Source organism: Leptodactylus fuscus, chromosome 8 (genome assembly GCF_031893055.1).
Source record: "Leptodactylus fuscus isolate aLepFus1 chromosome 8, aLepFus1.hap2, whole genome shotgun sequence".
Taxonomy (NCBI): domain Eukaryota; kingdom Metazoa; phylum Chordata; class Amphibia; order Anura; family Leptodactylidae; genus Leptodactylus; species Leptodactylus fuscus.
Window position 1 is genome coordinate 19,033,734 of NC_134272.1, and position 16,959 is coordinate 19,050,692.

At 46.6% G+C, this 16,959-nt stretch overlaps 1 protein-coding gene across 3 annotated transcripts; it reads left to right on the forward strand.

Annotated features, from left to right (window-relative positions):
* Window positions 1–859: 859 nt before the first annotated feature.
* Window positions 860–16,704, forward strand: LOC142217473 (NFATC2-interacting protein-like). 3 transcript variants are annotated; one of them, XM_075285724.1, is made up of 11 exons: window positions 860–935; window positions 2,234–2,296; window positions 9,624–9,812; window positions 12,864–12,977; window positions 13,329–13,416; window positions 13,815–13,926; window positions 14,019–14,102; window positions 14,194–14,356; window positions 15,177–15,321; window positions 15,588–15,694; window positions 16,118–16,704. In XM_075285724.1, exons 3-11 carry the CDS (start codon window positions 9,744–9,746, stop codon window positions 16,271–16,273), a joined length of 1,038 nt encoding a protein of 345 aa, XP_075141825.1. In that variant the 5' UTR covers window positions 860–935; window positions 2,234–2,296; window positions 9,624–9,743; the 3' UTR covers window positions 16,274–16,704. The 3 variants fall into 3 exon arrangements, with proteins under 3 accessions (XP_075141825.1, XP_075141826.1, XP_075141827.1); XM_075285725.1 differs by lacking the exons at window positions 860–935; window positions 2,234–2,296; window positions 9,624–9,812 and adding an exon at window positions 11,471–11,590; XM_075285726.1 differs by lacking the exons at window positions 860–935; window positions 2,234–2,296; window positions 9,624–9,812 and adding an exon at window positions 11,552–11,590 and having other exon boundaries at window positions 12,867–12,977.
* The last annotated feature ends 255 nt before the right edge of the window (window positions 16,705–16,959 follow it).

Consider the following 16,959-nt stretch of genomic DNA (forward strand, 5'->3'; position numbering starts at 1 on the left):
AATGCCTTGCAAAAAAACAGCGGGAAATAATGAAGGACAGACCTGGGAGCCTTCACAAGGCTCCTAGCTGTCATGGTAATGGGACACTGGTCCTGTAGCTTGCTCCAGGTGTCGGCAATATGGTGGTGCCCAAGCCCCGCCAGTAAAATGGCACCCTTTCTCAGAGGGGTTAATGCCTGCGATCAGTGTGGGCACTGATCGCGGGCATTAGTGTCGGGTGTCTGCTGTATAAAACAGCAGACACCTGGCGGCTATGGCAGCCATCCAGCTCCCAAGCTGCCGCCAACTTTAAACACCCGGCATCCGCCTTATTGCAGTGAATGTCGGGAGAGGGTTAGAGGGACATCTCTTAGATTTAATTCATTTAATACTTATCTATACATTAGAAATATGGGGGCAGATTTGTGAAGACTGGTGTTACTAATACCCGTCTTCATAGCCTGGAGGCGGTGCACACCTCCTCATAAATGAGGCCCACCCTCTGCCAGGTTGTGCACCTGGGGGGACATGTAAGCCGGTCTCCTAGAATCGGCTCATTGAAATGGGATCACCCCGAGCAGTGACTACAAAATGTAATTATCATTCTGTTACAATTGGGAAATCTGCATTAAAATACTTTTCAATTTCCATATGAAGCTTTATGTTTTATTTTATATTTTTGTCTTACATGTGATAAAGGCAAAATCTAATTTTCTGGGAAATAACATGGATTTTATCCATTTTCTGAGAATTGTTATTTGTTCAGCTAATTTGATGCCAATGACCTGTCATAACTGGATTGATGTACTTTGTGTTATAAAATCTATAAAATAAACTGTTTCTAGGCGGGATCTTCACAGAGCGCTGTCCAGACCATCACCGAAGGTTCAACGTTATGCGTGTCCGTCTGTCTCTTAGATTAATGCCGGTGGTAGTCTGACTATACAATCTACCTGGTAAGAACTGATTGATTACTCTAATAAACCCATATGTGAATCTATTCTAACACCCTCAATGAACGCGTTGGCATAAGGTTCTGTTATCATGGAGTAACGCGCCGTTCATTTAGACACGTATACACGTGTCAGAGCGTGGCTCTTCAAAACAGATCCCATTGATTTCAATGGGTGCCGGCTTACGTGCGTAACACATTGAAATCAATGGGATCTGTTTTGAAGCGCCGCGCTCTGACATGTGTGTAAATGAGCGGCGCGTTATTCCGTGATAACTGAGCCTTACTGGCCTCAATTGATGGGCCATAACAAATGCTTCTGGACCTCAACTTTACTGGGCATTGGGAGACCCCATTAATCACAGGTGAAGGGGGGCGACATTGAACTAACTGGATGTGACCACCAACAGGTCACATGATCTAGTAGTGTACATGATATAGCAGCGTTGTACCTGTGCACTCTCTGCAGCACTAAGGCCCAGGATTGGGATATAGTTAGTCATCCCTGATTTGGCCAAACTAGTTGTTATAATTACGGCCTCTAACCCAAACCAGCGAAAACTAGTACAGCTCACAGTGCTGAAGCAAGATCAAAATACAAAGGAAATGTTTGTGAGCATGAGCCCTGCCCACCAGCCCTCGACCTACCGACCTACCGTGCACCTGTCTGACTCTCACACACGTTCTGCTACTTCATCTGTCCAGAGCTCGGCCACACATGGATACTCAGTGGACCCCAACAGGTAAGACTCGGAGCTTTATCCTGGAGCCTTCATACTTTTTGCACTGCATTGTGTGTGTGTGTGTGTGTGTGTATGTATATATATATATATATACATATATATATATATATATATATATATTTATATATATACACACACAGTTCTGTGCAAAAGTTAGTTTTAGGTAGGAAGAAATGCAATGTAAGAATACATCTTTGTGGATGAACTAGATGAAGACAAGAGAAATGTAAATCCCATCAATATTGGGTGAGACCTTTGCCCTTTGCCTTCCATCAGTTCTTCTTGGTATTTGCAGACAGTTTTTGGCAGAACTCAACAGGGAGGTTGTTCCTGCCGCCATCTCGGAGAGCTAAGCACAGATCTCCTGTGGCTGTTGCTTCCTCCAATCCGTCTGTCTCTTCATGTCATCCCAGACAGACTGGATGATGTCGAAATCACGTTCATAAAGGGTGGTCAGCCAAATACTGAGGAGATTTACATTTCTCTTTTTGTTCATTCACTTCATTTTGTTAATTGAGCAAAATTAACTTTTTTTTTTTTTTTTTTCCATTCTCACCAGTCCTCAGGTTCCTGTTTACCTGTCTGATTTTCACAAACGTTCTGTTACTGCATTGGTCTGCAGGTCAGTCACGTAAGAATGCCCACTCCCCTCCAACAGGTAAAACTGGTAGCTTTACCCTAGAGCCTTCATCTACATGTGTGTGTGTGTAGCTGAAAGACACATTTTACATATGTATATATGTCTATATGTATATAATGTGTGTGCATGTATCTTTATATTATATAGTTATGAAATCGAGGTTCTTAACAAACACTTTGATAAAATTGAGCCCATCAGCAATAAGATTACTTGTTTAGCTGGGAACCTACACTACAAAAATCTCCCCTCCCTCAGGTCATTGGTGTCAGAATGACTTCAGGCGAAGTGGAGAGACGTTACAAAGGTAAAAGTCATCGAAACACCCAAGATAATGTCCACCATTGTTTCCGGCATGTATCCTTTCTGGACGAAATGTTGGATGAATATATCCCCCTGTCGTTTGGATAGCTTGCTGCCATCTTTGTTGAGCAAAAGTGGGAGGTGGGCGTATTCTGGGGGTTGCCAGCCCAAGGCCCGGTACAGGAGCAGGTGTTTGGTTGTAGAGATCAGCCATTCTTCTCTCCTCAGTACGTGACTCACAGCCATCTTATAGTCATGCACAACATTAGCCAAGTGGTAAGTGGGAAAACTGTCCCCCTTCGAAATCACGGGGTCTCCTTCCACACTTGCTACATCATGGTGTGTCCACCCATAAACAAGGTCCTGGAACGAATGAGCACCGCTAAGTAAGTGGAACCAGACCACAAATGGCAGATTCTTAGTCAGCTTCTCCTGTACTTGACTTGAGGTAAGATGTCTGCAGAGATTGTCATATTTTTATGTAAGAAAACAGACAGTAGCATTTAAGTGCCAGCATCTCTTGCACTGAAAGGGTTAACTTGACATGATAGTAATGGAGGAAAGGTGCAAAGAGACCTTCACTCTGGAAAACCACACATATTCCTGCAATATAGGCCCATGGACCTCAAGAGATGATGTGTAATCTGACACCCGGGACCCTCACAGATCAGCTGAGTGAAGAGGCTACGGCACATTAATTGGTCACGTGATCGGGCAGTGGCTTTGTCCTATTCGAGTGAATGAGACTGAGCTGCAATACCAAGCATAGACCCTATGATATGCAGTGGCTTAACTACCTCCATAGCAGCAGAGGCAGATGCCACAGGGCCCGGGACATTAGGGGCCCGGTGACAGCCGCCACTGCTGATATCATTATACTCGGGGGGTCTTTTCAGACCCCCGCGTATAATGATCGGCGGCCCGGGAGAGGTAAGAAACATAAAAAACACAGTTACTTACCTCTGCACGATCCGGGCAGGCTTCGGCCTAGTTGTCTGACGTCTCATGACCCCAGCCTGTGTCCCGGGTCATGTGACGTCTGACATCATTGAAGATGGACTACTTCTGAGGCCGACAGCATAGGAGTCGGGAGATAGGTAACAGAGTTTTTTTTAATGTTTTTCTCCCCCTGGGTCTCCGATTATTATACTCTGGAGTCTGAAAAGACCCCAGAGTATAATAATTGTTTATGGGTGTCCACAGTGGGACATAATAGTGTGTGCAGGGGCCACTATGGGGCCTAATACTGTGTGCAGGGGCCAGTATGGGGCATAATACTGCGTGGAGGGGTCACTGAGGGACATAATACTGTGTACTGGGACCACTATGGGGCATAATACTGTGTGCAGGGGTCACTATGGGGGATAATACTGTGTGCAGGGGTCACTATGGGGGATAATACTGTGTGCAGGGGTCACTATGGGGGATAATACTGTGTGCAGGGGCCAGTATGGGGCATAATACTGTGTGCAGGGGTCACTATGGGGGATAATACTGTGTGCAGGGGCCACTATGGGGCATGATACTGTGTGCAGGGGTCACTATGGGGGATAATACTGTGTGCAGGGGCCAGTATGGGGCATAATACTGTGTGCAAGGGCCACTATGGGGGATAATACTGTGTGCAGGGGTCACTATGGGGGATAATACTGTGTGCAGGGGTCACTATGGGGGATAATACTGTGTGCAGGGGCCAGTATGGGGCATAATACTGTGTGCAGGGGTCACTATGGGGGATAATACTGTGTGCAGGGGTCACTATGGGGGATAATACTGTGTGCAGGGGCCACTATGGGGGATAATACTGTGTGAAGGGGTCACTATGGGGGATAATACTGTGTGCAGGGGCCAGTATGGGGCATAATACTGTGTGGAGGGGTCACTGAGGGACATAATACTGTGTGGAGGGGTCACTGAGGGACATAATACTGTGTACTGGGACCACTATGGGGCATAATAGAGCGTGCAGGAATGCGTAGGAGGGGAGCGGTCGAGGTCTTCGGCGTTGGTCGGGGGGGGGGCATGTCAAAAGTTCGCCACGGGGCCCCGCCATTCCTACTGACGCCACTGATGATATGTATGACATTCAGTGAAGAGGTGGCAGCACTCACCTGATAAATACGGCCTCATCAACCAGCTGGTCTGTGTGGGTCCTGAGTGTTAGACCCCAAATGATCAATATAAGTTATAATGCCCTAAAAATCCCTTTAAGAAATATGAACTTTAAGTTCTTAACAAGAACTACATGTGACACTTTGGGTATGATGTGAAGCAGAGCTGTTACTTAAAGAGGACCTTTCATCAGATTGGGCACAGGCAGTTCTATATACTGCTGGAAAGCTGACAGTGCGCTGAATACAGTGCACTATCGGCTTTCCCCATCTGTGTCCCGGGTAAAGCGCTATCGGTCCCAATACCGTAGCGCTTTACAGTCAGAAGGGCGTTTCTGACACTTAGCCAGGAACGCCCTTCTGCCCAGCAGCGCCTATCGCGCTGTACAGTGTGAGCAGGGAGGAACGCCCCCTCCCCTCCTGATAGTGCTCGTCTATGGACGAGCTGTGTGAGCAGAGGGAGGGGGGAGTTCCTCCCCACTCCACAGTACAGTGCGATAGGCGCTGCTGGGCAGAAGGGCGTCCCTGGCTATCAGGAACGCCCTTCTGACTGCTTTCCAGCAGTACATAGAACTGCCTGTGCCCGATCTGATGAAAGGTCCTCTTTAAAGGGATTTTCCAAACTCTGAGTGAAGTGTGGAAAACCCCTTTATTGTGCACGATGATGGAGGAAAAAAACTTTTGATGTCATATTGGTTGATTGGTTACAGTGGTCATGTCACATGATATCTTAATGGATAGGTTATCACAGCATGGAGGATCATCAGATGGGAAAGTCTCCTACTACATAGTAGTTATATTCTTGTACATAGGAGGCAGTAGGGTACATTCACACAGAGTAACGTGCCGCGTGATATGGCATATATACGGCGTGTGAGACTTTGCGCGCTGTAAAAGCTCGTTACTCCATGTGAATGCACCCTTATAGTAGTTATATTCTTGTACATAGGAGCAGTATTATAGTAGTTATATTCTTGTACATAGGAGCAGTATTATAGTAGTTATATTCTTGTACATAGGAGCAGTATTATAGTAGTTATATTCTTGTACATAGGAGCAGTATTATAGTAGTTATATTCTTGTACATAGGAGCAGTATTATAGTAGTTATATTCTTGTATATAGGAGTAGTATTATAGTAGTTATATTCTTGTACATAGGAGGTAGTATTATAGTAGTTATATTCTTGTATATAGGGGCAGTATTATAGTAGTTATATTCTTGTACATAGAAGCAGTATTATAGTAGTTATATTCTTGTACATAGAAGCAGTATTATAGTAGTTATATTCTTGTACATAGGAGTAGTATTATGGTAGTTATATTCTTGTACATAGGAGTAGTATTATGGTAGTTATATTCTTGTACATAGGAGCAGTATTATAGTAGTTATATTCTTGTACATAGGAGCAGTATTATAGTAGTTATATTCTTGTACATAGGAGTAGTATTATAGTAGTTATATTCTTGTACATAGGAGCAGTATTATAGTAGTTATATTCTTGTACATAGGAGTAGTATTATAGTAGTTATATTCTTGTACATAGGAGCAGTATTATAGTAGTTATATTCTTGTAGATGCTAGTCCTTAAGGTTATGGAATTATAATTCAGAGACTAGTTGTTACCTATCGTCTCTTGCGTTGACCCCAATAGCAGTTTACTTCTCAAGGAGACACTGATAACAGGAATAATTTCAGCAGGTGAGACACACATATATCTACAGATTTATTTACAGGCCAGTTTATATACAGATTAACGGTAGGGTAACATGATATATAGGAGTTTGTATGTTCTCCCCATGTTTGCGTGGGTTTCCTCCGGGTACTCCGGTTTCCTCCCACCCACCAGAGACATACTGATAGGGACTGTAGATAGTGAGCCCTATATGGGATAGTGACTGACAATATCTGTAAAGCGCTGCGGAATATATTGGCGCTATATAAGTAAGCATAATAAATAAATAATAAATAATAGTATAGGAGTATAGATTTGATATTCCCAGTGATGGGGTTTTCTTGCTGCTTGACCCATCATTTTAGTACAGAGATAAAGTCTATGATATTGAAAGAGACCCGTGGGATACGGATTCTGCAGGTCCTCTTGTTGCTCTTGCTGATGTCAAGTCTCCTGTACTCCATCCATTGTTTGTATACCATACCATGCAAGACCAGCAGGGCGGCGATGAAAACCCCCAAAGGAAAGCAAGCGATCAATTTGTCACATTTTGTGGCTGAAAACAGAACAAAAGCTGTCACCACCATTAATACTGTTACATGTCGCTTACCTACAGCAAGTTATTCTGTAACCTGCACATCTCATCTGGAGGTTATACTGTAAATGTCCGATTAGAAATATTTGCAAGACATTGTGGACAATATACTAAGACTAGTTCACCCCAATAACAGACATGAGAAGCTTAAGGCTCCTGCAGGGCGTCACTTGCATCTTACCTTGCACGGTGAGATATGTGCCGCGCCCTCTACACTCCTCTGGCACGCCACCGCACAGGATGGTGACAGAACAGACGTACAGGCCAGAGTCACGTCCTCTCAGGTCGCTCAGAAGTATCCCTGCGTCCATTGAAACCTTAAAGGCTTCAGAGTCTACAAAGAATCGAGAAGAGTCGGAGGACTGGACACTGGGGTAGATTCTGGTCTCCACCTTATTCTCGTCTACTTTTATCCAGGTCAGAGAAGGTTTCTGCAGGTGAAGACTCAGAGAGAAGTTACAGCTCAGCTTCACCGAGGAGCCGCGATCGACAGTCCGAGGACCCGACTGCTTTACCTGCTGCCGGGAACAACCTAAACACCACAAAACAGAAACAGGGTGATAAAACCGCGACACTGAGAGTACCAAACACTATAATAAATATCACTGGAGACATGGCTTCCCTCCACCCATCTCCCCTACTGACATGGCCGATAACAGAGAGCAGTAGCTCCTATTCACCACCCCGCCCAGTGCACATAGACAGTAGTGTAATACCTGTATTCCCAGCATTACTCTCACAGTCGTTCCCTCCAGCCATTGACGTTGCCAGGAGTAGTTGCAGGATCACCGTCCTCATGTTGAAGGATTTCACACCCAAACCCAGCTGAGAGCAGGAGACGAGAACCAGAAGTGTCACCTTTATCTCAGTTCTGCCTAGAAGTTCTCCTCACAAGAAACCAGAAGATCCGCTTCCTCCTGGACGTTATTAATATCTACACGAAAGGCTGGCTGCAGGATGTCTTCATGACATGGCCCCTGACCCCACAGAAACCACAATCTGCTCCTTGTGCATTTCTGAGCCCTTTGTTTGTTACAAGCTCCGCAGCATGTCCACTCGGCGTCATGAAGAGAATTCCAGAGCTAGGCCTCATGTACACAACCGTGTTCCAGCCATGTTTTTAACGGCTATCACACTGGCCCTTCCATCTCTATGGTAGCATACACACGATTGTATATTTCCACAGTCCTGTGTATGGAACCATGAGCAAAACTCAGGACAGCTCCTATTCCTGTTCGGTTTTGCGGCCGTGCTCACTGGTCCCAATGAATTTCATCCATGTGCCACCCATGTCATTCAATCTCGGCCGGAGACAGACACGTGGCTGTGTATATGCCGCTTTACAATAAAAACTGACACTATGGGTAAATTCATATTTGCAATGCAGGAACGGCTGTGCACGATATTTATTTTACGTTTCACTTGCGGTATGACTACACGTGGATTTCCAAAGCTTCACATCTGTGTCAGATTTCTGTTAGAGTCGCAGAGGCTGCTAAAAATCGTGGATGAAAAAGTCCTGCATAGAGCGCTTATAGTTATATGAACACCCAATAGACCCCAATATAGTCAATGAGGTCAGCCGGGCTCCATGTGTAACCGCTATTTTAGGTCGGGTTCAGACGGGGTTTTTTGGTCAGGATTTTGACATGTAATCATTATCTTTTCTGTGAGCGGTTTGTTCCCGCTCGTGGAAAAAAGAAGCGACCTGCCCTTTCTTCAGGCGGAAGACGTCTGCCTTGCGGCACCTCCCTCCATTCATTTGGGCCTAATCCAGAGCGGAGTGCAATGACTGGATGCCGATGAGCTGCACCAGCATCAAGGTGTGGCTAGCCGTTTGTTTGCTCCGGAATCTGACGCGGCCTCCACGTCAAATTCCGAACCAAAAAACCCCCATCTGAACCCGGCCTTCGTTGTCTGCCTCTCTGTTGTTCAGTTCGCCTGACAAACCCGGAAAGCAGAGAAGTGACACTAGTACGAACCTAGTATAATATAGGAAGGAGACTGAAGGAGGAAAAAAAACAAACAAGCATAATAAAAAAAAACTGCACTGTGTGAATACACCCTTACTTATGATTATGTCTAGGTGGCCCAATTACACTTAGTTTTCAGCCCCACCCTCATAAACCACACTCACTTTTTACCCACCAGGTGTTTGGGTGTTAAAGACGCCCCCTAGCTGCTCCATGAAGAGGAACAAAAATGTGAGCTCTGAAAATATTTTATAGATCTTAAAATCAAAACTAGGCACCGAATGAATAAACCCAACACTTCTGCAAGGCCTTGTTCACACCAGTAGCTGCATCCCCAGGTGAAGCTCATAGCTGCATGCTATCGGTCACCGCCCTGTGGAGCTGCAGCCCCTGGAATCAGCCTATCAGAGACGGGGATCTTAATACAGGAGGGGATCAGCGATCTACATAAGGGTCAATGTGGGGAAGGACAGGATTAGTAGTCAGAATGGCTAAGAGAAGGAGGAGGAGACACAGGCTGGTGAGTATGTGGCTCCTGAGGGTGGAGAGCATTTAGACTGGGGCTGTCAGTCACACATAGCTCCATCCACAATCAGCTGCTTGTATTGTAATCTTTGAGGCCAATGATAGAATAACCATATTTTTACATGCTGCAGCCCCAGAGGGGACCCCTTAAAGAGTCAGCCACGCCGGATGACGCGCTGGTGGTCAATGATGAGAACACGATACTGACTTTGGCTGTCCCTTTTGAGGCACAGGATGGCGCTGATCCAAAGATGGCAAATACTGAGCGCTCTGAGGCCTGTCCTGACCCCCGGACATCTCCTCCTCACAGGTACGAGGCGGTAGGTAAATGAGGATCTGCTACTTACTGTGGTCCGACCATGTCACCCACTTGCATTGGTGTCTGCAGTAAACACAGGGTTAATAGTGAACTTTGACAACCTGAATGATTTGTATGTTTCTAGGGAAAATCTGGTTGTCGTGTTCACCAGTCACTGAATGATGCGGATGGTCACGTGTCTGTATCATGAACACCTTCTAGAGTTCACAGTCATGAAGATCTCTTGTGCTGTGAATAGATCTGATAGTTTTATATCCAGATCCTGAGGGTTTGTTACAATGTATCTAGTCTAGACAACGCTCTGTGTAATACACAGCCTGGACTACACACTGTCTTACCTGCACGATGGTGTGATACTTTCACAGTATGGGAGAGATCCGCTGCTTGACATCCCTGATCACTTCACCGCCAGCCCACACCCGCTCTGCCGCAGGCTCATCCAGTCACTCACCTAATTGTTTGCAGTAACTTTTATTGCAATAGGCTGACAGTACTACAACCCACAATGTGCCTGCAAGTGATAGACGGAAAACTGCAATCTCTCTAGTAACCACCAGGTAGTGCAGCAGAGTCCGCGAGGATCTCCGCACTAATTCTGTTCACTCATTTATTGCACAGCCTGTATTATACTCCAGAGCTGCACTCACTATTCTGCTGGTACAGTCACTGTGTACATACATTACATTACTTATCCTGTATTATACTCCAGAGCTGCACTCACTATTCTGCTGGTACAGTCACTGTGTACATACATTACATTACTTATCCTGTATTATACTCCAGAGCTGCAGTCACTATTCTGCTGGTACAGTCACTGTGTACTTACATTACATTACTTATCCTGTATTATACTCCAGAGCTGCGCTCACTATTCTGCTGGAGCAGTCACTGTGTACATACATTACATTACTTATCCTGTACTGATCCTGAGTTACATCCTGTATTATACTCCAGAGCTGCACTCACTATTCTGCTGGTACTGTCACTGTGTACATACATTACTTATCCTGTACTGATCCTGAGTTACATCCTGTATTAGGGCTAGTTCACACGTGAGTATAAGGGGAGGTTTTTGACAGCGGATTTCGCGTCCAAAACCTCCCCTTATAATGGTGGTCTATGGAGACCGCCGGGCTTCTTTTCTCCGCTAGCGGCGGGCTGCTGCTAGCGGAGAAAAGAAGCGATATGCTCTTTCTTCAGGCGGAAGCCGCGCGTGCTGCGCCGCACGGCTTCCGCCCGGCTGCGGCACCCTCCATGTTGGCTCATTCATTTGAGCCGACAGCGGAGGGGAAAGCCGCGACCGCGATGGTCGTGGCGGGCGGGTTTTGACGAGAGAGACGCGGCTCGCCGCGTCTCTCTGTGTCAAAACCCACGCGGGCAGTTCACGTGTGAACTAGCCCTTATACTCCAGAGCTGCACTCACTATTCTGCTGGTGCAGTCACTGTGTACATACATTACTCTCAGCAGTATAGTGACTACAGCTCTGGAGTACATGACATAACAGAGCTTCCTTCTCTGCCCCGTGGCCGCCATCTTTCTGTAGTCCTCCCCTCAGTCCTGCCGCTCTTCTATATTGTTATCTCCACGCTGCTTCCTCTACATCAGAACTACACATCCCGGCATGCATTGCATCGTGCAGGGGCGTGTCTACATCCGCGCAGCCAGTAGTCTCATTGCTGTTACAGAATCCACGTGAGTGACAGCGGGTTCAGCCAATCAGCGCAGAGCTAGCGGGAATAATTACAAAAGGGAAGATGGCGTCGTCTGGTGCGGACAGGGTGAGTATATAGAGTGGTTCTACGGAGGGTCGGGACTCCTTATATAGAGGGGCGACCATGGAGACGTCAGTGTCCCCCAGCAGTGGCAGTGCAGCGCCCAGTAGTGTGGCCCTCAGCTCCAGGGGCCCTTGCTGTGGTAAAGTCTGTTCTCAGCTTTCTGTTCTGCAGGACAGAGCCAAAGATCTTGCTATCTTGTCCTGCTGGGATTTGTAGTTGGACAAGCCTTTGAATATCACTATAACCATGGTGCTGTTAGTCAGGCGGTCGCTGCGTCTGCGGTTCTGATGGCGTGACCAATACATTTACTTCCTCAGGGTGATCTTGGTAGAATTTCCTTCATGGGTTACCATAGACACGACGCGTTTCAAGTGTCTCAGCTGGCAGTGGTCATGACAAATGTCTCATCTCAAATGTGGAAGTGTCTAACAGAGGTGCACAGCTATGGGCAGGGTCTCCCCAAATTGTAATCCCCTCCTGCACCTCAGGTGTCTCTCACCTGTCCCTGATGCGTCAGTGTCCTCCCACGCGTCCGCTGCTTTGGCGGCTTTTCCCGTGTCTTCCAGAGTTCCCCTGATTGGCCTTAGAGGTCACGTGACTGCTAAGGTCAATCAGCAGGTCATGGGTGGTGGCCCCTGATGTCACAGGTAGGGACATGGCAGCCCTTCTGATCGTCCTGTGACATCATGGCTCCTCTTCCTGAGGCTGCTGACTGGCCTCAGCGGTCACATAAATACTGAGGCCAATCGGAGGCTTCAGTGGGACTCCAGATGAGATCTGGAAGAAGAACCTAAATGTGTAGGAGGACACGGGAGCATAGGGAACAGGGGAGTATGCGGCCAGCGCCCCCCTTTCCCCCTGTACAGGGTACTGTGGATTTTTTATTTTTTTTCTCTTGTTGAAATCCGGCCACCACCAACCTGATATTGCTGGCCTGTCTGGGGGTCCAACACCTGGCATCCCCACTGATCAGCTAGCACTGAATATGAAGCACTGCGTCATATATTGTGCTCTGGCTATGCCTGGTATTGAGCCCATTCATTTGGGCCCTGAACTGAAGTCCTGAAACACCCCGTTAATCTATTGTCAACCTCTACCTGTGAGTCGTCTCCAAATACAGCAGTATATGTTGGATTATGGGGGCGGATCCTCAATTAAAGGAACATTCTGGATAAGATTTATGAATTTGTAGCCAGAGGCAATGACTACCATAGTGTAACAGGTGGGGGACGCAGCAGATATGATATTGTGGAGTAACAGTCTTCACTTTATTCAGCAGAGTGATGACAGCAGTGACAGTGATGTGGTGGTGGTGAATCCGCACAGAATGAAACGCCGCAGGATCCTCCAGGGGACTGTCCCAATCATGGCGTCGGTGTACTCCAACAAGGTAGGATACACGTGGAGCATTCGCCATGGACAAGGCCTTTAGGATACCCCATCAGATAAGACCTGACCAGGGATGGCCAATAGTTCAATTCTGCATTGACTGGCTGCTGGGATTAAGATCCTCACGGGACGTAAACGCCGCAAAACTTGGCAAACTTTTTTTAAAGCGCTGCAGGATGAACCACAATGCATTACCCCTGTGGTTTTTCCTGCAGCGCTTTTTTGCTGCGGGATGTCCCGTGGGGCCTTAGCCTTAAGGAAAGGGTCAGCGTACAGAGCAGTCATTTTGGCAGTCATTTTTCTTGTATAGATAAGATGTGGCAAGTGCATCATTCACTTTGTTCCATCTCAGGTGAACAGTTCTCTAAAGCTGATACCAGATAACCTCAGTACTCTGGCCCAGATGGAGAAAGAGCTGCAGAAGAAGCAGGGCTGTGAAGGTGAGTCAGGAGACCCTCAAGGATAGTGTGTGTTTGGGGCGTGGGCATCTGAGACCACCCAATAGGGGGAGCGACAGTAAGGACTCTAGACGAATGGAGGATGGATAACTGTTAATGTGCAGGGTAGGAGGTAATATGAGACCTATAACCTATCAGACAGGCTGTACCTTTGTGGGGTAGGGGCAATGAGAAGGCTACCTCTGCTTCTGGGGGAGGCAATAGTGAGGAGGACATCCTTTTTGACTTGGAGACCACCTTTTAGGGGAAAGCGGTAAACTTAGTGTGGGCTTTATTGGGAGATTCTTTCCCTTCTTTGCTGTTCAGTCCTTGGTATTTGCCCTTCATCAGTCCTGTCACTTTGGTCTTTGTGTCTCACATGACATTTTCTGCTTCCTCAGACCTGGAGAGTGAAGTTCCTTTAGATCCACCTCCTGCACAGTCAGTAGCTCCATTGTACGACCTGTCCGACTCTGAAGATGTAGAGAAGAACAAAAGTAACCCATGTGAAAGGTAAGGCCTAATTGATATCATGTAGAGGCTTACCCCTCCCCCCCCCCCCCTTTCCTTTGGACTTCACACTGACTAGACTACTTCTCTTATAGAATACGAGACTCTTCTCCGTCTCCACCTCCCACCCCAAAGACTCCAGTGAGGAAAAAGAGAACTAGAGTGAATCGGCAAATAAGGTAGAGGCCTCGGTAGTGTGTGACTATGGCTGGGATTGGCCGCTTCTCTGCAGGGCTCTGTGAGTAACATTTCTGTGGCTTCTCTTACCAGGCAGATGGAAGCCAGTATCCAGGATCTGGGCACCTTCCTGTCTCCATTACATAGTGCTGCCAATGATGACAATGATGTGATTGTGTTGGGCAGCAGTCCACCACCTGAAGTGACCATAAAAGTACGCCGCAGGGGGAAAATCTTCAGGATAAACATCCGACCTGTGAGTATAGGAGTCCTTGTTACTGTTGGTTCTGTGCAGGGAAAGAGCCCAAGGTCATCTGTATCCAATTGGCGGGGTACAAAGTTAGATCCTGACTGATAACCTGGCTCACAGAATCAGCTGATCTCGGTACTGAGCCAAAGTGCATTGTTCCAGTCACTGTGTGGTTTGTGCCGGCTTTACAGCAACTCCGCTTCTGATCATAATAAGAACTGAACTGCAGTAACTTGCATTGGCCACTACAGTATGTGGAGCAGTGTAGAGTTCTGGATACCCCCTTGGACTAGTTCCAGTTGTCTTATGTGCCACTTGGTAACTGGATGGTAAAGGGCAGTGAGTCTGTTCCCACCATTATTCTGGAGCTGAGGCTTCCCACCACATGGATAGACCCTTCGACTAGCAAAAGCTATATTGCACAAAACAATGGCAGAATTGCTATTTTTATTCTATTTCCTACGCTGGAAAGAAAAACTGTTGTTGTTCCACAAAAAACAAGCCCTCATACAGCTATGAAACGCTTTAGTTACGGTTTTTGGGAGAAATGGATAAACAACCGGGTTAAGTGGGTGACTTCTGTTTGGTGAATCCATTGTTGTGATTGACTGGAGTGAGTTATTACAAAGTAGCACCCAACATCCATTCTACTGGTCCTGGTGTAGTGGCTGTGCCCATCTCCATATAACAACATAGGATGCTGTGCCCGTCCCAGTAAGAAGGGTCAGAGTCCCCTGTTAGACTAGTGGTTTGGGAGGTGGCGCAGGCCCACCAGATCGCTAGAACATTACATAGTGGATCTTTTTAACATGCCATGTGTTTTCAGACAGACACCCTGCAGAGGTTGGTGGAGTCCGTCGCCTCGCGGCTTGAAGTCAACGCTTCACAGATCTTACTACTCCGTGGAGATGAAGAACTTGATAGTAAGGAGACTCCACAATCTCTGAACCTCACTGTGGCTGACATTATAGGTAAGACTCTTAGATCACATGTTATCAGATGGCAGACATTGCTGGGGAAAGATTGATGGAAACAGATGTGGTGACATTACTGATCGGTGGTGGGTGTTTGGCTGACGTGATAGTCTACCTGTAACCACCACCAGGGGGAGCGCACTGACTCTGTTCCATTCAAGTCTGTGCTGACGAAAGCTGGCAGACACCTGGTGGCGCTCATGTGCTGGTGTGGATATAATGGTCTTCCTCTTATCTCACTTACTGATGTCCCCTCCTTCCAGATTGCGTGGTCCACTCTGCCTCTCAGGAGAAGGGATCGGATGAGAAAATCTGTCTCAAAGTCCAGGGGAAGGATAAGCAGTCACACCTCAGTGTCACAATTGGAAAGGTGAGAGAACATGTGAGGAATCTCTATTCTAAAACTCCATCATACATTGCTTGGACTAAAAAGATCTGCCAGCTAAATATTGAAGTTTAGAATTTCATCTGCGCTCAAGGAGCCCAATAGGGTTCTAACGCTCTAATCTACATCTTGTGGATGGAATAAACAGTAAAGGGAATTGGACCTAGTAAGGGTGGTCTCATACCCGGCTGCTCCCAGTACCCATTGTCAGTTATAACCTTACCATCTGTCCCTTGACCATTTGTTTACCCATGTAAAGTGGACGGTCTAGCCTAAATTTGGCTGAAGACCCAAATTTTCTTACATAAGTAAAGAAGTCTGATCCCTTCTAGGCTGTAGTCCTGAGAGAAGGGTTACTATCCACCTCTAACCATGGCTTTTCACCCTCTGTCCCTCCTTTCTTCCCAGAATGAACCATTGCAGTCCCTCATAGACCAATACAAAGCTGCCATGGGACTCTCCAAAAAGGTCTGCTTCATGTTTGAAGGGCAGAAACTGAAGGGCAAGAATACACCTGAGGAGCTGGGCCTGGAGAGCGACGACATCATAGAAGCCTGGGTGTGAACAAGCCGAGGTGTGGATTCATAATACTTGCATATAAAAACGAAAGGAAAAAAAAAACCGAGGAATTGACTGTATAAGAAACTGAAGACTGTGTAATGGAAGATGGCTGCACTGAAGGCTTAGTCATGTCCTGTCTGGTTAGCTTGTAAGTTTAAGAGACAGGCCTCAAAGTATTATAGAGGATCTACCTCCATCTGGTAATATGGGTGGCCTGTCCCGAATCCTCAGCACCTCTGACGTATAATTCAGCTTAAACATTGTTTTTAGAACCCCCTTCTGCTACAAATACTTTTATGGGGGGGTTCAGTCACATGTAAAGATCAAAATTATTTTTGCTACGTCACTTTGTGTATATACTCAAGTTTCATATATGTGTAATTTTTGTAAGTAATAAAGAGCCAGGGCTGGAGCTGGTCAATACTGGTGCAGGGCTGTGGGTAGTGGTCATGTCGTCGCAGATGGGGTTCGATAATTGTATAGTCATGTGTCCCATGGTTAGGGGTTCTGTATATGTGACATTGGCGCTTGTAGTAAGGGGAAGTACACTATGGTGGTTTAACACTATGGATATCTGCTGCCAGTACTAGGGGAGCTCTCGGGCCTCGAGACTTAAGGTGCCTGTATAGATGAAGCAGGTATATCTTGCGAGAAGCAAACCATATCGTTTCCTACAGCAAGTACACTCC

Bases quoted from the DNA above. Each gene is read 5' to 3' on its own strand.
- LOC142217473 (XM_075285724.1), top strand. From the start codon at position 9,744: ATGGCAAATACTGAGCGCTCTGAGGCCTGTCCTGACCCCCGGACATCT. The intron at 9,813-12,863 runs GTAGGTAAATGA...CACTTTATTCAG, and splicing joins CTCCTCACAGGTACGAGGCG to CAGAGTGATGACAGCAGTGA. The intron at 14,103-14,193 runs GTAGAGGCCTCG...TTCTCTTACCAG, and splicing joins AGAGTGAATCGGCAAATAAG to GCAGATGGAAGCCAGTATCC.